This window comes from Rhea pennata, chromosome 19 (genome assembly GCF_028389875.1).
Source record: "Rhea pennata isolate bPtePen1 chromosome 19, bPtePen1.pri, whole genome shotgun sequence".
NCBI lineage: Eukaryota > Metazoa > Chordata > Aves > Rheiformes > Rheidae > Rhea > Rhea pennata.
The window spans coordinates 4,371,544-4,397,050 of NC_084681.1; the positions used below are offsets into that span (position 1 = coordinate 4,371,544).

The window sequence follows — 25,507 nt, forward strand, 5'->3', positions numbered from 1 at the left end:
TGTACAAATTCCTGTTAACAGGAGGAGAGTACTAAAATTAGATACTCTTAAGCTAATCCCATTGTCAGAAACACTCCAAAGAAAAGTTGGATTTGTAACACTTGTACATCTTACTGAGTTTTCTTAGAAATAGTCTTATTCACTTCACATCAGTGGCATTGTGCCCCCTCCTTAGATATTGCTTGCTCATGTATTTAATGCAGGAACTGTTCCCTTTTTTTTTTTTTTTTTTTTTTTTTTTTGAATTATTAGTGTTTCCAAGGACATGACAAAAACAATTCCTCATCTACTACCTCTTGAATGCTTGCTTCTATTCCCAGTAAAATCTATGACAAAAAGCAGCACATCCCTTTCTTGAACTCTCCAGAAAAGTGGTTTGCAGTGGGATTGGATGAATAGATTTTTTTATAGATTTTCCATCTCCCATAAAGTGCTTCTCAGCACTTTTCAGGCAACATAGATGAGCACAGAAGAAGCAGGGAATTAAAGATGCTCTCTATCATTATTGTGTTGCAGTTGTTTTCTTCTATAACTTATTTTCTCTCAATGCTTAGCTCTGATGTACCACAGAGGTTTGGACCAAATGAGTGGGAGTTGTTGATCCTACTCATCAAAAGGAAAATGCTCCTCTAAACTGCTCAAGTGGCTTAAACTTCCTCCCCAGCTGTTCTGCTCCTTTACAGACAAATGAAGTATTTGGCTCAGAGGTGAAATTGCTATAGATCTATGCTCCTTTAATTTGTGAGCGAAAGGGGACCTTCAGGCTCTGGGCTGATCGGCATGGCATATTAATCACATGAAATACTGGATGGGTTACTTGGCTACAGTGACCTGTCAGACACAGACCTGTAGAATTTGACTCTGTCCAAGTGGTAATAGATATCCCAGAAGGGTCTATGGGGCAGCACAAAGACTAGTGTTTTGTTAAAAGCTTTTTTCTTCAGAGGCAAGAGGACATGCAACTGTTTTATTTTAGTAATTACGGTAGAAACTTGGCATCAGATCCAGCTGTCCTTTTCTCTCTCTAAATTAAACTGGCTGTGGATCCCACTCCTCAGATAAACTTTATTAACTTACTTGATTCTGCCTGGATCCTCTAGATGTCACAGGCAAAACAGAGTACTTGCACTACGGAAGGGAAAAATGAAGAAAATCATTTTAATGAGCATTAGCCCTGCTTCTACCTTTTTGCCTCTAAGTAGCTCCTGTCAGAATGAATATAATCCAGAATGGAAATTAAGGAACTCTGTTCCATCTTCACTGTGAGACTGTGATCAAGTTGAGCTCAGGGCTTTTAATAAACACTGTGCGCTGACAATAATTGTTGTGTTATACAAATTCATTGGAAGTGTTTGAATGTATTGTGTCAAGAAAGATGGTGCATTAGAAAAACTCATTATCTGTTAAAGTCTGATTTGTATGAAGACCTAATTGCAGTACAGGCTCTGTGTGATTTGCAGTCCAGAGTAACCTAAACCTGAATGCCTTGGACTTCCAGGACATTTAGAAATGAGCCCAAAGTTTTAGTTTTGAGGTTTCTTCCCTCTTTCTCATCTGTTTCAAGAATTTGTATCTTGAATGCCATCCATAGGAAGTATTTGCAAAAGAAATGAATTACTTAAAGAGGAACTGGGAGGAGGTTTCCTTCCTGAAATCAGAGCTGGCAATCTTTCTAAGTTATTTAATGGTCTTAGCTTCTGAAAACATATTGAAGGAAATATCTTAACAATGAGATAGCCACTTCGCCAAACACTAATTGGTATTGTGTTGAATTTACCTCAGCAGTACATTCTGACTTCATATCTCCTCCTCCTCCTCTATTACCTCTTAGATGTGTTTGTTTGTTTGTTTTATTTTGTTCTGGAGTATATGTGGACTGGCAGTCTTGGTCAGAACAGAGTGTACTTTTAGCTGCCTCTTTGTACAGCCTCAGAATGTACCCTCTGAGACAGAAATCTGTACAATTTCAAACTATGTGCAGAAACGTCTGTTTTTTTTTCAGGTACTCTCTCATCTATACCAAGTGATCCCAAAAGCATTTTATAAATTCTCTATGGTAAAAGAATTGCTTCACTCTTTGCCAGCAAAATGTAGCCAGCTCTGATGTGGGACCTGGCATGTGTTTAACTGTGCATAGTAACATGGCACAATAGTTTCAAAAAGGGAAATGAAGATGAAGGATGTGTCCATTTAATATTGTGGGGGGATTTCAGTCAGTCAGGATATGAAAAACAGGGTGATCCTCTGAAATAAACATTGAATTATAAACCAGGAATTCCTGCCTCTGAGTCACAGGGCAAATCCTTTGGGGGTAAGTCCACAAAAGGAATTAGGCACCTCAGTGCTGACAGACTAAACTATTAGGTTAGAGGCCACCACGTACTCTTAGCAGATTTTCATAGGAGGAAGACTTACTTTGGCGGCTGATGTCAGGAAAGACCTGATAGTTGCCAATACTCAGTGGACTGAATTATTTCTGTTATGTAATGTAAAGTTTGTGAAGTGTGGAAACTTTGCTTGGCATCTCCCATTGGTTAGTTTAGTCGGTTCTGCCATTTGCGTATTGTTTTTTGTTGTTCTCGATGCCAGTTTCTATGTTGCCCTGTGTACTGACTAGAGAGCCTAATCTAAGGAGTGGATTCTTGCAGCAACTGTGTCTGCCTGTTGGATGCTGCATCACCCACTGTTGGGCTACCCGTAGTGCTTCTTGGGGAAAGGTTTTCCTAGGTTGTAGGACTGAAGTTGGGAGCCTAATTGTGCACTTAGCATCAGTTAGTAAAGAAAATGCCTTTCAGATGCATTAGCTGCCAGCAGTTCCCATAAGAATCCAACTTTCATCAGTAAGTGCCTAGTTACAAATGTTGGTACTTAACTGTGTTGCAGTCCAGTCTGGAATTGTTAATCTAAATCTCCCACTGTCTGTCTTCCTTTTTCATCCGTTGAAGGTAATACTACTATCTCTTCAAGAAACTATGGGTATTTATTAGATCATTGCACAGTGTTTTAAGGAATATGTTACTATATTTAAAGTTTTTATACTGAACAAAAAGGACTGGAGAGGATAGGGGAACATTTATATTCATGCCTTCTTTTTCTTTTTTGATCTTGTTGCCAACAGAGAATACAAGGGCCTCCTGATGCTACTTAGAACAGCCATCTCAAACGTTGACTGGCAGAAGAAAACAAATCAAGATGGAAGATGTTGCAGCTGTTTCAAAAGCTCTCTTTATGAGTTTGCCGGGCTCTTTTCAAAGTTTACTTCTCAGGGGGTCAATAGAGATGTTCCTAAAGCATTTAATGGAAAAAAATTTCCTATGAGAATTTCTAAGTGCCTCTGGAAACCACTGACCTAGCTTCCCATCTTTAATTTCACCTGCTAATGCAGTTTGGTCTCTCTAGCCTCCAATTGATCATGCTTTGAGGAAGTAGAAGGGGAAGCTACAGCTGAGGAAGTACATTTCTACAGTGCAGTAACTACTGTGATACTAGATAACTAAGCTTGCTTTAAACTAGTTAATTTGGTTATCAATAACACTCTACTGTAGCAGAACAGAGCTCAGCAGCTCAGCACAGCCTGGTCAGCTATGTGTGTGCTTTGATAAGATCTTGCAGCTTGTGCTGAGCTCCCTGTGCTGCAGCAGCTGGACTGCTACAAGTTTTGGAGCCAGTTAATTTATAGCTAGCTTGGATGTTATACTGCAGCGATGGGTCTAATGGAAGAACAAACTCTGGGATCTCTAAAAACTTGAATAACTGTTCGAAGATTCAGTACTTTACCAAGTACTTCTATCAGTACTTTACCAAGTACTTCTATCAGTAGAGGTACAAATATTCTTGTTCTTTGCTGAATTGCTTTCCCCCTCTAAAAGTTCTAATGTCCTTTTTTTTTTTTTTTTTGGATGGCTCTTCAAGGAATAATTGCCCATCACAGTTATTCTGGATAATGCAAAATACAGGTCTTTGGTGGGCGCATATACGATACCCAGATCAATGAGCTTGTGCCTGAAAATTCTGCCATGTATAATCCTCATTCATTTGATTTTAGGAGAGATCCAAAGTTGTACTTACGTCCAATTTGGAGCTTCATATCTATCCTTTCTCTCTATAGTATGATAAACCACTATCATGGCTTTTGAAGATCACCTTCAATCCAAAACTGTTGCTGGAATGCTATTTCAAATTAGGGGTTCAGTAAAGTCCTGGCTATAAACTTCAGGCTAGACTAGATTGCTTTAGTTTTAATAAATAGAAAAATGAAAAGTACTGTCCCCAACCCTTCAACCCATCGGTCTCTGACATCGCAATTGCTCTCCTTTTCTTACTGCAGATTAAATTACTACATGATCTGGGCCACAGGTAAGAAGGTTTTCATTTTAATCAGCAAATAATGAAAGAGAAGACATGGATTTGTATATACATATATAGTTACTGCTTTATGCATTGTAGGCGCAAAACCAGCAAGAAGTACAAAAGGGTGTTACATCCTCATTCCAAACACATTTAAATTTTCCGATTCTAGTTACTGGCTAATATCTCATTAATTTATTGTTCCCTATGAAAATGTTGTTTGTATCATAAATCTTTCATAAATTACTTCAGAGCACTCTTCTGTTGGCAAATGTTCATTCTAACATCCCACCAGTGCCTATACAAATGTGTTACTATAGGGAATGTGAAAAGGTATTTTAATAAATAAATCTTTTAATTGAACTTTGCACTGGATCTTGCATGTTCATATTAGTGACTACTCACAAGTGAATGCCTGTAAGTTTATTCTTAGTGATGAACCATATAGATACATTCTGTGATGTGTTGGATAAATTTACATATGGAAGATGTCATCTCTGCAATAAGTGATTCCAGGTACCTAGATCTGTTGTCCTGAGCCAAGTAAACACACTAAATTGATTTAAGAGTGAGCATGGGTTCACGTAAGTTCTCCGGGAAATTACTTAAAGGTCCTCCACATACAGTTCTGTAATCCCTGGCACAGCTCAGAAAAGCTCTAGACTCAGGTAGATTTCAAAATGCCATTTGTGGAATGTGATGTAGCAATGGGGCAATCTGTTAATTTGTTTCAGTTTGTCTCTTGGCTGAAATAATCATAAACTATTTTGGACTTAGCCTATGAAACTTTTTTTGCCCTCCTGCAAAGCATCTGATCTGTGCACCACTTTGAATGCTGTGCACTGCTTTGAGCACTTCTGTTTTGTCTTACAAAAATGCCAAAATACTTATAGAGCATTAGCTCTGCAGACATCTCTGCAGAAGACAAGGTTACTGTGCCCATAACACAACAAATTAATCCAATAGGCTGTTATGGACATGTCTTCTGGATGGCAAACAAGCTTCATAGTCCATTGAAAACATTTGGGAAGTAAGTAATGAATTTGTTTCTGAACCAGATTAAAGGTGAGATTAGAGTTCAAACAATATGTTACTGAAAAACAACCAAAAAACTCTTCCTCAGTTTTCTACCTTGTCATCAAGCTGAACTCAGTGAATATAAAATGAAGCCTGTTACTAAGTACTACTTCTTTTGGGAGGACAAGTAAAAGGGTGTCCTAAATCAGTTTGGGGTGGGGACAGGCCTGGACTTACCTGGGCAGCCTGGTAAGGGTTTTTCTTCCCATTAGCACCAAATGGTAGTTCTCCTGGATGCACATGATGCTGCACAGCCTCCCTTTCACCTCATTTAGATCCAGGCTGTGGTTGTACCTGGAAGAGCCAGTCCATTTGCACCAATACTGCATTTCATGAGAGAGAGCAGGAAAAAGCACTTTGCAAAACAGAGCCTACAAGTGTCGTCATTCCTGGTAGTGATAACTGGAGGCTACATGCTTCGGAGGAGACGGGACCCTTTTGCCTCAACTTGTAGCTCTGTTTTAAGAGGGTTTGTCCTGATTCATTGCTTTTCATTTTGAAAATTACCACTTTTTAAGTGATACCTAAGAGTATGAATGAAGGTATTACTTTTTTGTAAATCAATACTTTTAGCAGTTTGTTAATGCTTTCTAGCTATCACAACGTGGAAGGAATCAGAATTTTGGGTTAAGGATATATGAAAATCTACTTTTTTATTACTATTTTAAAATTTTCTTAAAGTTTAGGCTAGTGTTTTTTAAATAAACTTACACGGATTTTTTTCTACAGTTTTTTCTGAGGGTAAATGCTTCCAGTAAGAGTTTATATTAGCCATTAACAATACTTTTGACTAAAACTCTACAGAAAATCCTCAGGCTCTTTGTGGCATGGCTTTTCTGAGCAGTTCTATGGAAAGCACCACATCGTGTTTGCACTGCACAGATTCACAGAGACTAACCATCTCACTGCCTCACTTGATTAACTTCCAACTTGTTTACTATTGCTGGGCAGAAGCTTTTGGGCTGAGATATAGAAATGCTGTAACCTAACAGACTCTTCTTCCTTGGCACTGTTAATTTTTGACTTCCAGCAAACTAGCAGCTGTTTATTTTCTTTTCTAATGTAAGTACATTTCTGTACAGCCTTTTGTGGAACAACGGAGGGAGCGCTGCCGGGTTCGCGCGAGGAGCTGCCTGCTGGGGCCCGCAGCGCGCACGGCTGCCGCGCCGCTCGCTCCCTGCCGCTTCTGGCACTGCCTCGGTGTCGCCCGTGCCCAGGGCGCTCGGGCCGCGGCCGTGGGAAGCCGCTCGGCCCGGCGCCGCGTCGGGCTTCGGTGCGGCGCTGACCCCTGGTGGCCGCGCGCTTCGGCGGGTGGGAGCCGGCTGCGTGTGCAGGCAGTCTGCAGCTTTGCCTCTGCTTTTTGGACCAGCTGTCCTATTTTTATTTTTTTTTTTTTTATTTTTTTTCTCTCTCTACACGCATGGAGTTAACAGAGTCTAACAGTGACTTTTATTCCTACAGCAGTATGATTTCTCCAGCTGGACCTCTGCACTCTTCAAGAATGAAGCCCAATGTAAAACTTTCAGCCATTACTTCTCCTTTGCTGTATGTTTAGAGCATATGACAGTTAATTACTTGTTTGTAAGATGCCTAGATAGCTCATCTCTACAAAGAGTAAATATCTATTTCATCAGCGAGTGAATAGACCTCAAAATTTATTTACTTTTTCAGGGTATTATGTGTTTGTTCTAATTCCTTCTTTGTGAGCTCAATTTAGTTCAGGTTCTTAGTGTTGCAATTCATCACTAAGCTCTCTTTCATCATAAGCCCCCAGCTCTGGGGGAAGGAGGAAGTAAAGCTATCAGACTGGCTGTAGTGGATCTTTGTGAGGCAAAGGACAGGTACGGGGAAGGAAAAAAAAAACTCAAGAAAAATGGAGTGATCAAATGAAAAAAATGACACTAGTTAAAGTAGAAATTAAACTGATGGATAGAAAGTGTCTGTGCAAATTTAAAATGCTAACACATTTGATTATTTAAAACTCCAAGGCTTTTCTGAGTAGACTGGTGAAAGCAGAATAAATATCACTTTTACTGTTGTTTGGGAGGTCATAAGCAAACTGCCATGTCTAACGAGTCACAAATAATGGGGCTCATTGACTTCATCTGAAAGCATACACTCTAAATCCCAGGTGCTCCCATAAAAAGGAGCATGGAGAGTCTAGCAATCATGAGATTGGAGGAAGCTTCAATTAAATGTGAGCATTTTATATTTATACAGGTAATTTGTTTTCTCACCAAACACATACTGGTGGGAAAGCTGAAAGAATTCTCACCATTGCAGGAGATAATCAATGTAGTTAAGTTTTTAATTTAATGCCAAAAGAAATCAGTTTCATCATGGAAGGAGTCACCTGCAAAGTCTGATGACAGGCAAACAAAATGACAGCATGAAATTGAAATTAAAAAATTAGCACAACCCAGCAAAGATATAGGTAGCCCTTGCGAAGGAGCTCAGAATAGGCCCTGGTCTGCCAGGGTCTGCAGGAGCACTGAATTCAGTATGAGGCTGTAACAATGATTGTTGAAAATGGGCCTCACCTAGCATCCTGGCTCTGACTACACTGCTGAGCTTCCAGGGGAATTCAGATTCAGAAGGTATTTTGGGGTGGTTAAGTCCACAAATACAGTAAACTATTACTTGTGATAGAGTTAGGATTTGGCTCTGAAACTAATAGATTAATACAGCTTTCTTGCATTGTCTAGAAAGTACAAGAGCGCTAGACAAAATTAGGGCCTCCTTTCAGGCAACGAAGATGTGACAGTTTTTTCACTGAACAGACAAGAGTGACCAGTTCACAATCTCCTGGTTGCTGCCCTGATTTTTCTGTAGTTGTCTTTTTGTTTTAATGTTTTGTTGGGGAGATAAAAGTAAAGCTTGGAATGAAGGCTTGTTATGGGAGGAAAGAGAGTGAAGTAGAAAAGAAAGGTGGAGGGAAGTGATCAGCGAAAGGGGAAAGAACTGATGCGATTGCAGAGGGTTCGTGAAGAAACAACCAACTAGTCTGGTGACATTAGTGCTTCCACACTTTATGGTGCTGGAGATGACCTGGAGAATGCGCTGTGGCAGAACCAGTTCTGCAGAGGTTGGCTTGTTCCAAACATTCAGTGTGTGTAGAAGTCCTGTGACTGCGAGAAGTAGAAAATATGCCAGTCAATAAAAGGCACTTTTACAGGTAACAGCATCGTTGATCCAGGAAGACAATGGGTTCGTTCCAGTTGCTACTCTTGGTGTATTAGTCTTGTATAGGGATGTTAGCAATGAGGCACCGAGGAACCTATGAGATTTCAGCTGGTGTAACAGACTATGATATTGCCACTGGGAGTGTGTGTTTTCAGAAGCAAAGTCATATTACTCTGTTATTTAGCTGGCATAATCCAAGCCCTGTTCAGTGCTTGCAGAGGAAGTGTGACTGCCTTGTACCATGATGCACTTATCAACGCTTGCAGGGGGAGAGTTTGCCTTTAAATCCTCTGCACTGCTTTTTGTTTATTCATTTTTTAACTACACACTGAGCCAAGTCTTCACTGCAAGTGACACAGTTTCGCTTTGAAAATCAATGAGCTAGTGCCACAAGGGCAGAAAAGTCTTGCCTGTGAACTTCGTGTTGTTTAGAGCTGCTGAACTGACAGCCCTGGCTGATTTCTGTCTTCATGGAACAAATCTATGCCAAATGTCTGAACTCCCTCATGGCCCTCACCATCCACCCTAGGCTGTTCCCCAGTGCAAGCCTCTGGGGTAATTCAATCTCCAGCTAGCAGAAATTTGTCCTCTCCAAGTAGAATCACCACTTCCCAGACCCAGCCTTTCCCTAGGGGATTCTCTATTCTGTTCAGGGATGAGTGCTCTGGTGAAAATACTAATGCAGGGCTGCTGGCCTTTCCTCAGAAGTAGAGGGGACAGAGAGATTGACACCAATGGGGAAAGATAAGGGCTCTGTTTCAAGTGGGATGAGTCACAGTATTACTGGAAGGGGGGAATTTGGCATCCCTGTTTGACAGCAGGCTGAAAGAGTCTAATGGAAGAAAAAATTGTCAAGTCCTTTAAAATGCGGTCAGAGTGTAAGTCAATTTAATGAAAATTGCAGCCACCGAGGTTATTAAATTAGGATGAGATTGTCAATAGGAAATATAGATTTGCTTTTGATAACTTTAAATTATTTAAAGCAAGATAATAATGAAAATCTCACAGAGTCTCAGTAATACAAAACATAGATTTGATTTTGTTACTGTTTGAGTTGGGTTTTATTTTTTCATTTCAACTTCAGGATCACTAAAGGAGCAGGAGTTTTAAAAACCCAGACAAATGGGAATGCCAAGAGCTATAAAAGCTACTATGAGGCAAAAGTTCAGAGGTGGCTGGAGATGAGCTGTGATTCTACAGTGTTATCCATGGCAGAGCTGAAACCAGGTAAATCAAAATGCATCTAAATGCAGTCCTTGTATGGAAAATAACAGCTCAAATTTTCTAGCCACTGATTGTGCTCAGATTACTGTGTTTTAGCACTCAGGACTAGCTCTCACAAGCCAGTTGGACTCGCTGTGCCTGATGCTCCCCTACTTCTCACCACATGTGGCCGTTGCCACTTGAGCAGAGGGTGCTCTGCTTCCAGATACGAACAGAAGCACTTTGCACTACTCTGAATTCCTAGAAGTGCCTGCTTACAGGCAAAGGAGAGAACACATGTGAACTGCCTCCCTGGCTATAATTTTCAGATGGTTTCAGTGAACAGAGCTGAGTCACATCTCAGGGTATTCCTCAGGGCTGGAGCTTTTTGGAAAAACAGATCTAAATGTTCTTACAGCATGAGCTGGCACCAAGCACTCTTGAAAAACTGGTTCTGCCAGTGGGTGCTGAGCCTGTAACAATCACTAGACAATCTGCCCCCTTAGCGGGAAGTCAGAGACCTTAAAGGAGCAAAAAGGGGAAATATGCAGACTTAAGAAGAGACTCATGTTCCTCCCAGAGACCTCGGAGACTAGTTGATCTCTACAGAAGGATGGTATGTTCAGCATGACTGAAAGTATTAGCTGGCTCAGTCCCCAAACCTCAGAACATTGTGTACGCTGCTTAAATCCAGTTTAGTCATTGCTGGAGGGAGGCAAGGCTGCCGTATGAGAAAAGAACCCAGACAAGCACCTGAGTTTTGTCAAACAAAAAACGCTGAAAGGGTTTTTTTTAAAAAACAAGCTTTATTTCATTTCTTTTTTTTTTCCTTTTCTTGCTGAAGGTGATCTCCCACTGACTTGATTTCTTTTTGATTATTTGAGGATGAATCACACAATCCTGCATGTCTATCTGTATACTGAACAAGACTGTGGAAAGCAGATCTCATTAATGTCCCCTACAAGCAGAAAACAATAATTGATACTTTTATACTACGAGTTTTCTGCATTATGGTCTAGCTTTTCAGGTCATTAACAGTATAATAGAAACAGAAGTAAATGGTTGCCGTTTCCTCTTTGTAGTATAGGTCAGATTTTCATGTTTAATGGTTGTTATCTCTGACACACTAATTAGTGCACTGACTGGCTCACAAAGGTCACATCTATGTTTTCTTCACTGCATACAAACATGGACAAAAAAGCTGCGTGCTCATATCAACTGATTCTCCTAATTGTTGTGTCTTAAGGAGTCATATTCACTAGTGCAAAGTCACTAGTTTGCCTTGGTAGCTGTTTTATACCTACTTTGTACTTATGTCAGTGAAAGAAGTGTCAGGAGTTGTCACGTCCACAGCCTATGTCCCTTCTTCTGCACTTCATAAACAAAAGCAATCATGCCTCATGCATCCTTAACTTTTCAAGCTCTGTGCAGTTGCAGTCAAAGGGAGGGAGTGTTGCCTTTCCATGAGGAAATAAGTGGCGCTTTTATTCCCCATCTTTGACCAAAGCACTTAGATGGTTTTAGGGGCCCAGTGGATAGTTTCTAATAGCAGGCAAAATTGATCACTTATGTACTTTGATGCAGCTTTTTTTTTTTTTTTTTTTTTTTGAAGCACAAAATCCTGTTACCTCGAACAAGGAGGAATCACACAATAGAAGGCAGTTTCTCTGTAAGCAATTTCAACCCTTTCAGCTAGCACTTTATCCAGAAGTACTCTCTCCACCAGCTTTTTAGTGGAGTTTATCCGGTTCTGCTTGGTTTTGAGAGAAGGCTGCTTCTGTAAGCCCGCAGGAGCGCGCAGCAGCTTCACACACTGCCCCCTCCCCACGTCTGCAAAGCCCATCCATTCAGTCAGGACAAACCATGAATGTGTTAGCTTCTTCTTCACTTTTGCCCTCTTGCCATCTTTCATAGGGGGCTCTTCCTATTCCTGCTGCCTGGCTCTGCAAGAGAGCTTGTTCGTTTCTTATACTGTTGCCAATAAAAGGCAATAGCTAAATGTTCTGAGGTCAGCAAAGTTTTGCCTGAACACTGTGTGGGTGGCATTAGGATTAGGCAGTATGTGCCTTTGCTTTGCTAAGACCTTTGCAAACTTGCTGTCAGTGATGAGGAAGAGGAAGATGTCTTGGAAGTGGGGCTAGATGAGATTGTCACTGCTCAAGTAAGCTTTCACTTTATGCTCGTCTTGCCACTAGAGAGAAACAGCTTGTTGCCCAGCAAGCATTACACCTTGCTAATACTGGGTTGAATTTCTCCCCTTTCCTTGTCCCACTTATCGTATTTAACCTTGAATTTATTTGTAGAGAACTGCATAAGTCCTGTTTAAGACAGGAAGAAACAGAAGGAAAGCCTGGACATTGTGTGTTCTCTTGCAATATTGTCCTGGACAGTTTCCAATCTGTTAATGAATGAACACTGACATCTAAACCATCCCCAGGGGAAGTTCAAGAACCATCTGAGTCCAGTAAGAGGTTCCTAAATAGCTGTAACAAGCCCGCACTTCAAAAGAAATGCATTTTGCTATTTTAAAACATGAGAGTATTGGAAGGCATTGCATATCAAGATTAATTCTCTGCTTATATGCAATATAAGGTGGCACTAACTAGTGAGTGTGTCTCACTCAAATCTGGAAGGTTTTAATGTGGCCTGGACTATGAATTTGACAATCTAAAGAGTTAAGACGTGATTATTTTTATTTTTGTTCTTTTTATTTTTCCCCACAGCATACTGTGCATGTACTTACCAGATTCCCTAGTATGTCTCACTAGATTAATGTGAAAAATATATTACAATAGCTATCAGCACTTGAAGTTTTGACTCAAGGATTCTGGTTGGATAGATAACTGAGCAATGTTTATTTGAAAGATTTAATGACGCTCTGAACAAGACATGAGTAACTCTTAAACAACAAGGAACAGTTCCTATATGTGACAAAAGCAAGGTCATATGGAGCCAGATGTTGCCCTGCACCACGTGAAGCACAGAGTAGCAATATAAAGTGGATGTAGAAGCTGAGCAGAAGGAGCAGAGCAGCTGGCAGGTTTGGAGACTGGGTTATGCACCAGGTCATTGAAATTACAAAGTGAACCTGAGTGGGGTAATCTCATTGCTTCACAGTAGACATCTACCTTGGATGTCCAGACTGAAAGGCTGCTCTTCTCTCTAGTACAGTCACTGAGAGTCCTGTTCCGAATTGCCCTTTGGAAGTACCTGCCTCTATTCACTGCATATAATAGGAAGTCTAAGGAGTATAGGTTCCTTATTTAGTCACTTGAGTGATTAGCACAGTGAGGTATTATTTAATATGTCTCTGTGCTGAGGTTTTCATCCCAAAGTGACATATAGATAATATTGTTGAGAAAAAGAGAATGTAAAGTCTGGAACAAAAATCCAGTTCTGGAAGCATTCAGAACATTTTGTTCCTGAGATTGGGTCCAAATCTGCTAGAGATCAGGACTTGCGTGAAGCTGTCACTGGTGTTTGGTTGTAGGGGGAGAAGGAAAAGACTGGATCTTGGCTGTGATTATTTTGGGTGAACTGTCAAGTACTGATTACTCTGTTACAGGCAGTCATTTAGCACGGGAAAATGTCAGCCCTGTGTTTGCTTTCAAAGCTGCACTCTTTCTGTTCATACCTGGGCATAAGTGCACCTTCATGTTCTCCTCCAGCTGGAGAGGATCGCTTGGCAGTACAGTTGTTCCTGGTCTTTCAAACAACTTCCCCACTACCTTACAGTGTTTTGAAGGTGAAGGTCCTCACTACATAGTGCTGTAGGTTGCAAGTGGGCTACAGAAACACATGATTATTGAACTGATAGGTAACAAAGCAGTTAAAGAGAAATTGAAATCAAGTCTTGATGCTTCCTCTGAGTTTTGACAAGATATTTTAGCTGTTTAGTCTTCTCAAAACTTAAAAGAATGACACTTTATTCTGCAGGATTTTTAGAATTTGCAATTGTTTGAGCCCAGTCTTCTGGGAGAAGCTCAGAATGCAACTTGCCCCATTTAAAATAAGACCTGACTCTCATTCTTTTTTTTCTGAACTGCTGGAGTGACTGGCAGAGACATTCAGGATTGTTCTACAATGTGTGGATATGGACCATAATAACACTACAGCTCAGTTAAAGGTTTCTAATTACTGTTGCAAAGACTGCAGTTCTTGGCACCCTGGCAAAAGTAATGTAAATAAAGGTTCTACCAACATTCAAGTTTGAAATTACACCATCTAGATCTGTACAACAGCTGAAACGACATCAGCCTTATGAAAATGATGCATGATGGTTACATCTTCAGAATATAGAAGTAGGAAATGGCCTGCCCAGGGGTCCATCTGTGCCAGTCCTCCATCTCAGCTGGAGAAACCAAAGTCTCTTTAGTGTTTTATCCCTCATTTGTAACTAAGAATTCACTTAGTGTTGCAGTTCCTGATTAGATGTTACCAGATATATGTTCCATTCTGGAACAGATGTTAATGCTCTCCAAACACAGAAATCTGTGTGAGACATGACTATTTTTTGGTTAATGTTTGGACTCACGCCAGTATGATCCAGGAACAGTTTCCGTTAAGTCTATTTATGCGAGTTTTTCCTCGAAAGGGACACTTAGGAAATGTCACCTGAATTATCTTTCAAAATAGATTAGTTATCTGTTAAGCCCCTATGCAGATATTCTTATTCAGAATTAAGTGGCATTAATTTGATTTAGTGTACCTCACTCTGAAACTGAAGAAAGCTAAATCAAATGAAGGACACTTTAATTCTCAGGAACAGCATCCATGTAGGATTGTAATATAACTTCACTAACCACTTTCAAATCATACTTGTGATTGATTTGGATTATCTTTTCTGACTTTCCCTATGAAGACAAGTCAATAAAATTGCCATAGATGATTTGACAATGCTTTCTGATGTATCTCCTAAACATTATGGACCTAGTTCCTCCTGAATGTTGGACAAGTTCGTTCCAAGTGCTAGGTCTGAAGCTATTATTTCTAGTCTCCAGGCAATGCTCTTTTCTCTTTATTTAATTTATATTAAGTGCATGAGTTTAGAACCTGAGTGTCTGTCCAGGCAAGATCGGAAAGCTTCTGCAGGCTGGAGTTAATGTTCCTATGGTAGAGCTGTGTATACGGAAGGCTGTAGTGTATTTGCCTGGTTTAAACCTGTAGTTTCAGTTGTTCAGTATCAGGCATACTAAATTTACTTGTAGTTTTAAAATGAGGGGATGATTTGGCAGCTAAAAGGTCAGGTCACTTGCTGTTTACTTTGTGCTTTGCTTTTCCCAATTAATAGAAGACTGCAGTATCTGATGGTACTGTCCAGGATTTCTCATATAATGCCTGTGCAGATAAAATGTAGAATACTGCTGCTTTATCCCTCATACCTTCTCCCAGCTTTGTATTTTATCACAGTTGCACTCTGAAGTACTCCAGAGCTCAGCCAGCATATATTTTAACTCAAAAAGGTCTCTGCAGAGGGAGGGGTATTTTCTCTGTCATATGCAGATCAAATTTCAGCCTTTCAGAGTTTTGTCCAATTGCCAGGTACAGTGAAATCCAGATAGCAGCTCTTGCAACCTTCGTGTGACTTTGGCAGCCTGCATGTGGCTATGTTGCACAGCACATGGGCTTACTTCTTCACCAGAGATGGATGGCACCATAGGTAGGCAAGCACCAGCCATGAGAAGCATAAAGAAGGTTTTGCAGGCCTGAGAGTCACCAGTGCTAATTCACAAAGTTCAAACTGTTTGACCTAGGCTGCACTGTAAAGCGTCTTTCCTGGGAAGTGGTCTGCCTCTGGGTGACCCCTTCGTTGTGCAATTCTGGCTCTGCACTCATGCCTTCTGGGGGACTGGGTTGGGATTTTGCAGTGCGATGGCAGGGCTTGCAGAAGCCAAGATGCTGAGGTTGTTTTTCCTTGTTCTGTGAACTGATGTGATCTCCTGGCAGCCATGAGAGGCCTGCACTGTTGCCCTTTTCCGAATACGCTAGCCCAAAGCTGCAAGGAGTTAGGTGACAAAACTTCTGCTGGCTCTGGAAGGTGCCAGCTTGTATCTTCATAGCAAGGAAATGAGTTCTCTGTGCCTCTGTGTGCAAGGATTTGGTGTGAGTCATACAGAGCTGTTTCTCCAGAGATCCTTGGCAAACTGGAGACCTTTCATAAATAAATAAAAATAGTAAGAGAGGGAGAGAAGGTGATCACAAGGACAAACAAGGAGATCAGTACTGGGTATGTGCTCAGGAGCAGGGATTAGTGGGTGGGGAGCAGAGATACTATGGAGGCCAAAATGGGCAGATTTGCAACTAGAGTGTGCGGCAGAGGAGGAGGCAGAGAGTTCAGGTCCAAGAACAACAGTAAAGCCATGGGCAGGGAGAGAAATGGGAGGCCCTGAGAACACTATTATTCATGTTTGACAGTCCAGCAGAAGATAGGCATGCATACACTGTGGAAAGAGTGTATTATTCAGGAAACTCATTCTCTCTTCCTCACCCGTAATCAGAGCCATCTGCAGCCCACTAGGAAGACTTGGTCTTGCAAGTGCATGTTGGGTTGGTGTACATGCTGAGCAGACAGGGGGGTGTTGTCTGTTTTTTCAGCACTAAGCCTCTTTCCATTGTGTTTATTATTGTACAGATAACAAGAGCATGATGCAGAAGACAAATAACATCCAGTAAAGCTGTTTTCACATACGCACACAGAGCATGCCAGGATTCACATGTTCAGGCACAGCTGCTGTTTCATTCATTTTAAAGGTTCTCGGCATAACAACTGCAAGCCATCCTGTCCTGAAGTTCTCAGGTCTTTCCCAGGAGATCTCATTGAAGGCAACAAGAGACTTGTGAAAACCACATGGAAACCCAAATCTCATGTAATGTTCTCTTTTCACAAAAGTACAAAGCTTTAAACTGTCCTCAGCTGTGAAATTCTGATGGCAGCATTACGGAATGAAATGAACTCGGTCTCACAGAAGCTCTGGGAGAGAAATATGACTTCTTATTTTACAGCCTTCTCAAGCACTGCTTTTAAGAAGCATTTAGATGTCTTCCACACATATTCTGAAAGATTAATTTATTTTTCAAAAGCAGCTGCTGACACTTATTTCTAGACCCTGCAAGCCTGTTGTTTCTCAGAATGATTGTGTATTTATATGTAGAATACTGAAATATTAAAAATAAATAATGACTTTATTCTCTTGTCTTTTTGTAGGGTGGATGGAAGATAAATTATCCAACAAAAGGATTTACTCACAGCACTGAATGATTCAGAATTTCAGAACCTTTTTCCTCTTCCATCCAGTTGGGACCTGCCTTTGGGTTAGGATTCAGAAGAGGCCACACACACTGTGGAGCCCAGGTAACCTGGTCAGACACTACTTGTGTCTAGTATTTCCTAGCAGCTGGCCTCCAGCCTTTGCTCAGATATCTCCCTCTCTAGAAGCCTCTAACTTGAAGTTGGAGGTCAGGTCTTTTAGTATGTGTTGAGTAAAGTTAGGTGCAAATAGTGGGCAGAAAAGCTTTGGAACTTCTAGTGAGTCGTTTATAGTTTAACACGGCTGAACACAATCAGTTACTGTGTCAGGCACAGACTATATTCCTACAGAAGAAACCTGTTATTAAGAAAACAAAACCCATTATCTTATCTTCAGACTTTAGAAATACTAACATCAGCTTTGTATAATGATACAAAGGTCTGCTTATGTACCCTGAGAGCTATAAAAAGAAATGTATCTCAGATAACTGAACACACTTTTTACATATGTTGAAAATGTAATAGTCTTTTGAAATTAAAAAATCACTAGATGATGAATAAAGATGATCATCGGATCAGAAAATGCAGTCTTTTGTTGGGTACCTTAAACTCAGGGGGACTTGAGACTACTCAGAGACATTCAGTTACTTGAAGGATCTGCCCCTGCATTTGGTGAGCTCAGTTCTTTCCCCACTGGAGCAGATTTTGTTGGATGCTGACCACTCTCAGTCACCTCTGATTTTACAGTTAGCTGCAGGACGTTCACTTTTGAAAAGAGCTACTAAGAACCTTGAAGAAACCGGAGACAATAATTCCAGGGCTCTGGATTCATTTTCATAAGCACTGAATTGTCATTGACATGTACAGAAAAAATAATATGATTGCTATCTGCATCTACTTTTGCATTAGACTGCAACTCATACTGCACACTAAATATATAATGCTTACTATAATATGAGGTCTAACATTGATTGAGATGTATTTGTAGATATAGTAAAGATACTAAAATAATTGGAAATTATTATTTTATATTTAAATATTTGCATGAGCTAATTTGGAGCAGTTTGAATTTGGCTTGCATATCTCATTCATTTTTGGCTGGTGAAAATTAATAAAGAGATTCAGAAAAGTCTCTTAGGATTCTTCATGATTTTACTTGATCTGAAATTGTTGAAGTGAGGAGAAGTGAAGTGAGGAGACTTCACAGGACCAAATTAATCTATGGGGTAGCTGAAAAACCTAGGTAGCCTAGGGCAACATGAATGTGACCCAGTGAGAAAGTTGTAATCTTGTTATTAGCTGTTTTCAAAAGCCAGAGCAGTGAAGTAAAGCGTAAAGGCAGTGGTAAGGCTGTAGTAAAAGGCTTCAAGGCTGTTGCATGAGACCATCTATTGGATCAAAAGCCTTTTGACAAATTTGGTAATTTTTTTCCTCAGACTGCTGTGAATTTGGGAGATGCAGACAGAAGATAAAATGACCTCTGGCATGGTATGCTTGCTAGGGTAACTGCTCTTTGGGGCTCTTTGGGTAACAGAATTTTTGGCCAACAGAATTTTTGGCCATTGGTTTCATGTTTTGATATCAAACTATCTTATTTTGCTTGCTGGCCTGTACGTTTCCTGTAGGCAGGTGCTGTTTCTAAGAAGTGATGTAGCTAGAGATGACAGCAGTAAGCATTAGCTGCAAAACCGGTATGTAGTTCATATATTAAAAAAAAAATAAAAAAGAAAGCGACACCGCCGAGCATGTTCCAAGAAATGGCTGCTCGTGAACTCGGCCAGCGCAGAGAGGAGCCGCGGGGCCGCGCTGCGCCGCGCCGCCCGGGGCGCCCGCCCGCCGGCTGCGGCCCCGCGCCCCGCTGCCGCCCCGTCCCTGCTGCCTGCGCGCCGCCCCCCGCCGCCGGCACACGCTCGGCGGGAGGCTCCGCCGGGGCCCCGCGGCGGCCGCGGGCAGGCCGCGGCGCGCCCCGCCCCCGGGCCCGGCGCTGCGGCGGCTCGGGCAGGCCCGGCCCACCGCGGGGCCCGGATTGGCGGCGCCGGGCGGCCCCGCCGCCTCTCCTCCCCCCTGCCGCCGCCCGGCGCGGCGCTGGCGCTGGCGGCGCGGGCCCGGGGACGCCGCCGCCGCTGCTGCCGCCGCCGCCGCCGCCGCGCCGGGCAGTGCCATGAGCCGCAGAGAGGTGAGCGAGGCTGCGCGGGCCCCGCGCCGCGCTGGCGGCAGGAGGAGCCGCGCCGGGCCCGGCGGCGGGGAAGGGGCGCCCGGCGGCGGGGGGCGCCCGGCCCGGCCCGGCCCGGCCCGCTGCGGGGCGAGCCGAGCCGCGGCGGGGGCTGCCGGGCAGGGCTCGGCCGGAGGCAGCTGCTGGCCGCTCCCGCGCGGCGCCCGGCAGGGAAGCTGCGCTCGGGCGGGCTCCGCAGCTGGGCAGCGGCGCTGCTCGGGTAGAAGCCATTCCTTAAAAATCGCCAGCGAGTGTAATGTTTACTCTTGCTGGAACTCGGGGGGGGAGGGGGCTTTAATTTGCCCTTAGTATCAAAAGAGATAATTGTGGGATTTCCCCCCTTTTTTCCCCTCCCCCCAAATAATTTCATTTTTTCCTCTCTGGGCGGCAGCTTTTCAGTTTCTGGTTCTCTTCTAGCTCGCTCTATCGTTGTATTTCACCTCGCTATTGCACGTTGTATTTCACCTCGCTATTGCAGTGAAGTGTCTTAAATCTGTTTACTGTCTCTAAGAAGTTCCTTCTAAGTGTCTGAGCTCAAACTTCTTCATGGTGTGTATCTGTCAGTGAATGTGTTAAGGAACTCGTGCAATAGTTGGTAATTCAGGGGAACTGCGTGCACAGCTGACCTCAATTTAAACTTTTGTTTGTAATTTTCATATCTTAATGGTAAGATAAATTACTGTAAGACTTCAGTGCTGTAAGATTATCTTCTATTAAGATGCTTTGTCATACTCCTCTGTGTTCACCCAGCTCCTCTTTCAAGATGTTTTCGCCTGTATAACTCAGGAAAAACAGAGCAGCCTCACAACCTCAGGGGCAGGTTTTATACAAGAAGATGTAGCTTTACTTGAAATTTTTAAATAAGTCTATATTCATAATCTCTGAATAAAATTCAGGCTGCGTGAGTGAGTGTCTCATGTCAATTTTCTCTAAATTGAAAATGTGCTAAATCAGAGGTAAAAACACTTAAGCAACAGAAAGTAAGCTAGCAATTTTTATTTTAGAATTGGCTTTTGAAGACTCTGACATCGTGGGGTTTTTTATAGTGTGTAAGAGCTCACTGTTCTGATTGACTTTAAACTTGATCCTCTGAATTGCTCTGTTGTGCTGATACTAATACTCCATGTAGGTGCTGAGATTTCAGAGTAAAGTTGGGTAAGGTGATCTCTTGACCAAAAAGATACTTATGTGCTTAAAGGAATCTTACACTGTAGTTATATCAAAGACATTTCTTTTGGGTGCCGTATGATATCCCCTGTGAATTGTGTTGGTAAGCTGAGTACTGCTTTTGTAAACTTCACTTTTGGTCTGTGCCAAGAACTTCTTCAAATGACCTCTATTTAAATGACCTCTCTTTTATTACAGAAAAGAAAATCCATTAGTGAAATCCAAAGTCAAAACTCGAGAAAGGACACAGCCTAAGAAAGTGCATTTATTGCATACTCCTTTTAGGCTGGTTGGTCACGTCATTTAGTAGTTTGAAACATTAATAGCAAGTGCTTAGTTGTCCATAAATAACTTCCAAGAAAACTGTATCACAGGTTATTAGTTGATTACATTTAAGGGTTGTGCTGCTCTAATCTCACCTTTATTTGTGAACTCAACCCAGTCATTAGATGAAATTCAGATAATCTCTTGCAGTGTGCCTGAAAGACACCGATGTTTTGTTGCGTAAGGTGTACAGATGACTTGCTGTAAGCATGATAGTGAACATATATGAAGATGTTTTTTTCTGTGCCAGTGTTCCCCTGTCCTGTGCAGTATCGAGGATCAAACTTTAGCCTGTTGTGGCCCATTATAAAAGTAAGCTCTAGTGCTGAGTGCTTAAAGTGTAGCTGGTGGAGCTGGTAGTAGCTGCATGGGAGCCGGAGAGGTAAAAGCTTGGTTTATTAAGGTAAATTGCAGGTTTCAGAAGAATAAAGGATCAGGAAGTTCTGTTCTTTAGAGATTCTTGGAGCTGGGGGAAGTCACTCAAATCTCTGCATCTTTATTCTTTTCCACTGGTAAGCTGGAAATTGCGGTATCAACTGTCCATAGTAGCTAGTAATGTTAATTCAATGGTGCTCTAAAACACTTATCCTTGAATGAAAGCATCATGTCTTAAACAGTTGGATGACAACATATGTTGGAAAAAAAAAAGTAGGCCTAAAGATTAAAGATAAGAGTTTATACTGTGAGTCTTCCTGAGTATGTACTTGATATTGGAAGAGACATACTATATCCAGGGTAGAAATCAACTTTGGGAATGCGTAAGGATGCCATGTGTGCCCGTAAAGGGGATGAACAGTGATTTTTCTCATTCTAGATAGTGTACTAAAGAAAACTCTCTTGCACTAGGAAAGATGTGATTTGGGGATGAAGGATCACAGAACAGTGAAATATAGAGAGAATAATAGTATATGTTTGCGCTGGTGAAAGACACAGCACTGAAGGAGCAAGTGAGGGAGTTAAGAGAGGCAGCGCTGACTTTGTGCCTGCTAGATGGTGAGAGATCTATCCAAAGAGAAGCCTCCATACAAAGGCATCTAAATTTTGATATATTGTCTCTTATGTTGATGCTTGGCCCAAGATCTCTGAAGGTCAAAATCAGACTTGCAACAAGGAACTGATCTTATTCTGAATGTTTTCTCCTTGGTTCTGTTCTGAGGAGGAGGCTTGGTCAGGCACGCTCTAGAGTCCACCTTCATTGTAAATCTTTTCTATGATTCTATAGTAGTGTTGTAGAGAAGAAATTACAAGCATAAATTAAACTCCTAAGGTACTTGAAGGGCAACATCTCTGTCTAATTTCAAAAATTCAGAAAATTAGCAAACAGGATGTTTATTTTATTTTAAGCTTTCATTTATGTTCCTGGAAAAAACATAAACTTGCACTAGTGTGAGGCATCTAGGAACCCTATTCATGAATCAGTCTGTATTTTCCTAAGGTGCTGTATAATGATCAGAAAAGATGATTTCTTCTCTAAAGAGCTTAACAGTTCAAGAGACAACAGATTACCATAGATGAAAGAAACAGTGGGACAATATGAACAGGCAGTGATTTCAGCATATCAATGATATAACTATTAAGTGTTTTAAAGGCATCATGACAGAGACTTAGAAGAGAATTTGATGGAGAGCAATTTAGTAGCTTTACTGATTTTTATTTGACTTGATTACTGCAGTCTGATTCTCTCCTTCACTACTTTTTGTGTTCAGAACTTCCATTTCAAGTTTCTTTTTGATGATTAGTACTTTTCAGCTGCTTAAACCTCTTGAGTTTTACTAAGCTCAGTTGATCTGAAGTCTAGCTACCACTGAGTAGTCTTTCTTGCCAGTGACAATATTTGTGGCTCTTATGGCTACAGCTCATAGCTTTGTGTAGCTCAGCAGAGTTCTTTATCTGTTAAGGAAATACTCCAATGCATTTTTTTTTATGTGAAACTTGTCACATTTACAACATGATTTAGTGCAAAAGAAGACTTGATGCTGATGTGAACTAATTCCATTGAAGTATCTGGTCATTAGCTAGCATTAGGCTTTGTTATGCATGCATGTGGCCTTGACTTGGTTGGTTGTTTCTGTAGCTATTGGGACATCCCTTCTGTGAATCTACAGAAGTTTTGTAAACAAAGATCTTGAAGGGGCTTGTTTTGATTTTTAGCAAAGTACTTTGAAGGCAGAAAATACTATGTGTCCTGTCTACCAAATATATGCTCTCTGGTATACTCTTAAAACAGCATGTTAAAATAGGGTGTTTAATTACCTAGGTTCCATCTTCCCTTCCTTTTTATTTTGTTACAGAGTTTTGTCAGTTTATATGCCATATATGATTTCTTTAATGCAGCTGTTTGGGAGAATGAATTATTCTGATTGGTGGTTGAAAAGCTTACAGCAAACTGATGGAGCAGTGGGTGTGGTGCACCTTCATCATTCTCAAACTATCTGAAAGTGAAAGCATGAAGATCTTGTGTTACTTCTTCCTGATGGAAAGTGGATCCATGTTGAGAGGAATAAGCAAACAACCTGCTATGCTGTTGAAGTAAGTGTTAGTGTTGGGGGAAGGAAGTGATATGCTGGAGAGAGAGGGGAAAAATGAGAGTGCCTAGCTAGATTAAAAAGGAGTTTTATGAGGACCTCTGGAGAATGCTTCTGAGACTTAATCGGTGGGAAACAATGCACAGACTCCTGGTCTTCCAGGCCACCGAGTTTCTTCACATTTGGGTTTTTTTCATTGGTGTCTTTTGCTGTCTCAAATATGCTAATTTCTGCCTAGATGAATGATGTTGTATTTCTGGGAAACTGGTGAAACTTAGCTGGACAACAGATCTTGTCCAGCTAAACATTATGTCCACTTCTGTTTTTCTGATGTTGCTTCGGGCCTCTGTTACACAGGTCTATGGGGGAGATAGCATCTTCATTAGGCTGACTGGAAAAGGACATGAGAGATGGAAATGGGCTTGTACTCCCAAATCTTTTTGTTATTATTATTATTATTACAGACTGGAATGAGAACAGCAAACTTCAAGATATGTACAATCTGGGAACGATTTCTCTAAATTCATCTGAGTAACACAATCATACGTGCCTTGAGGAAAATAGTAGTTAATGTATTTTGCAGTTCTGCCTTTGCTACAAAACAGCATTGTCTGTCCCTCAGAAATCTCTCTAGTCTAAAAGCAAGATGTAGGAGGCCTTCACATGTTCTACAGCAAATAGTGAAAACTTTAGGATTATTGGTTAGTATTCCCCATTCTTTGCTTATTCTCTCAGTGCACTGATGCATGTTACAGTATTATGTGTAAAGCTGTTGTTGATTGCTGACTTTTTTAATATATTACTCACTTCGTTATTTTAGAGGATTATTGTAAATGGTTCAGATCCAAAAAGCAAATGTTTGGGTGTTTTTTTGTGCTACAAGTGCTTTTCTGTATGTTTCATAATGTGTCATTATAGTGTCATAAAAATATATGACCCAATGTTCATGCCAGAATAGTGAATGATATGTTTTTGGTCTGTTTAACATTCTAAAGCTTCTGTTGACTTGGCAAGCCCAAAAGTTTGAAGGCTGAAGGTTAATAATTACTGATCAAGTTCCCATTCTGGCCTGAGGAAACAAAACGTGAAGATTAGGCAGAGGTCTATGAACATTTAACTTTACCAAATGGTCTTAGCCTCTATGCCTGGTCACTTGAGTGTTGTGAAGATTGAGAGTTAACTGCTTGAAGACTTAGCACTTTTATGGATCCTTCTCCAGAAGGATTGGGGATGAATGGAGCAGTTTGGATTTGGGCCAAGGTTTGCATAGCATAGGTCCAAAAGTATTTACTTTGGCAAATTAAATTAGAACTCTTTTAAGGTGATATTTAGGTTCTTTTGTATAAGTCCTTTATTGGAGTAATCTTGCACTGGAGACTGCTGTATGTTAACTTAGTTTTCATGAGGTTTTGAGCCTGCTTGCAGAGAAAAAAAAAAAAAAGAAAGAAAAAGAAACACTCTTTAGCAAGCTTAAAGCTTCCAAATGGATCCGTTCTGTAGTGCACCATTTGCCTGTATTGTTGTTCCTGTGTTGTCTGCCTTCTCTGTAGTGTCTTGCTGTGGAGCAAGGCTGTTAGTTTAATGAATTATTTTTGGATCCGCAGGGCTATGGGATATCCCTTTTAAGACCTGATTAACAGCTGTTTTGTGATTCTTCTTTAATGAAAGTCTTTGATGGCCAGTATCTGGAAAATAAAACATGAGCATTGAAATTGCTCAATTAGGGCTTCTGAGATGAGTTACTTCAAAACTTCCTCTGTTAGCTAAAGCCAATCCTGCCCCTATTGGAAGTTCTTGGAGATGGGAAGCAGAGGAGCAAGTTTTAACATGAAAGAGGGTTAGAATCGCTGAAACATCTTTGTGCAACAAGCACTGTAAATTTTGCATGTGTTCTTCTCCCCTGCTTTGCTCTTCATGAAAAGAGGAGTTCTGTGGCATCAGTTTATTTACCAGTCTGCTTTATTCTCCAGGTATTAAGAATTACTGTTTTGATTAAGCTGATCATTAGTGTCTTTGAAGAGATATGAGACTATCATGATGAAAAGGGGTAGCTTCCCTAATTTGTCATCTTGCATTCCTGCACTCAAAATTTCTAGCTCTCTGTTCGCTGTCTTTCTCTCCTGTTTATTTTAACTCTGTCCTTTCCAAAGAGCAAAGCATGTTATTCTGCTATGCAAAATCCAATCAATATATTGCTTAGTGGTTATGTTGGTACTCTAGAAG

At 41.1% G+C, this 25,507-nt stretch overlaps 2 protein-coding genes across 10 annotated transcripts in view; both read left to right on the forward strand.

The window, feature by feature from the left end:
• Positions 1–4,710, forward strand: part of PECAM1 (platelet and endothelial cell adhesion molecule 1) — a 30,246-nt gene extending 25,536 nt beyond the window's left edge. For all 7 annotated transcript variants that reach the window (XM_062591430.1, XM_062591431.1, XM_062591433.1 and 4 more), the window contains one exon: positions 3,119–4,710. In XM_062591430.1, the coding sequence (XP_062447414.1) occupies positions 3,119–3,138 (20 nt within the window). In that variant the 3' untranslated portion in view covers positions 3,139–4,710. The remainder of the gene's footprint in view (positions 1–3,118) is intronic.
• Positions 4,711–9,807: 5,097 nt separating this feature from the next.
• TEX2 (testis expressed 2) overlaps positions 9,808–25,507 on the forward strand; it is a 66,369-nt gene continuing 50,669 nt past the window's right edge. Inside the window, exons 1-2 of one of the 3 annotated variants that reach the window (XM_062591517.1) lie at positions 9,808–9,834; positions 17,015–17,161. In XM_062591517.1, coding sequence (XP_062447501.1) covers positions 17,065–17,161 — 97 coding nt within the window. In that variant the 5' untranslated portion in view covers positions 9,808–9,834; positions 17,015–17,064. Of the gene's footprint in view, positions 9,835–17,014; positions 17,162–19,158; positions 19,233–23,199; positions 23,289–25,507 lie in introns of those variants that run through there. The other 2 variants (XM_062591520.1, XM_062591521.1) reach the window with 2 other exon arrangements.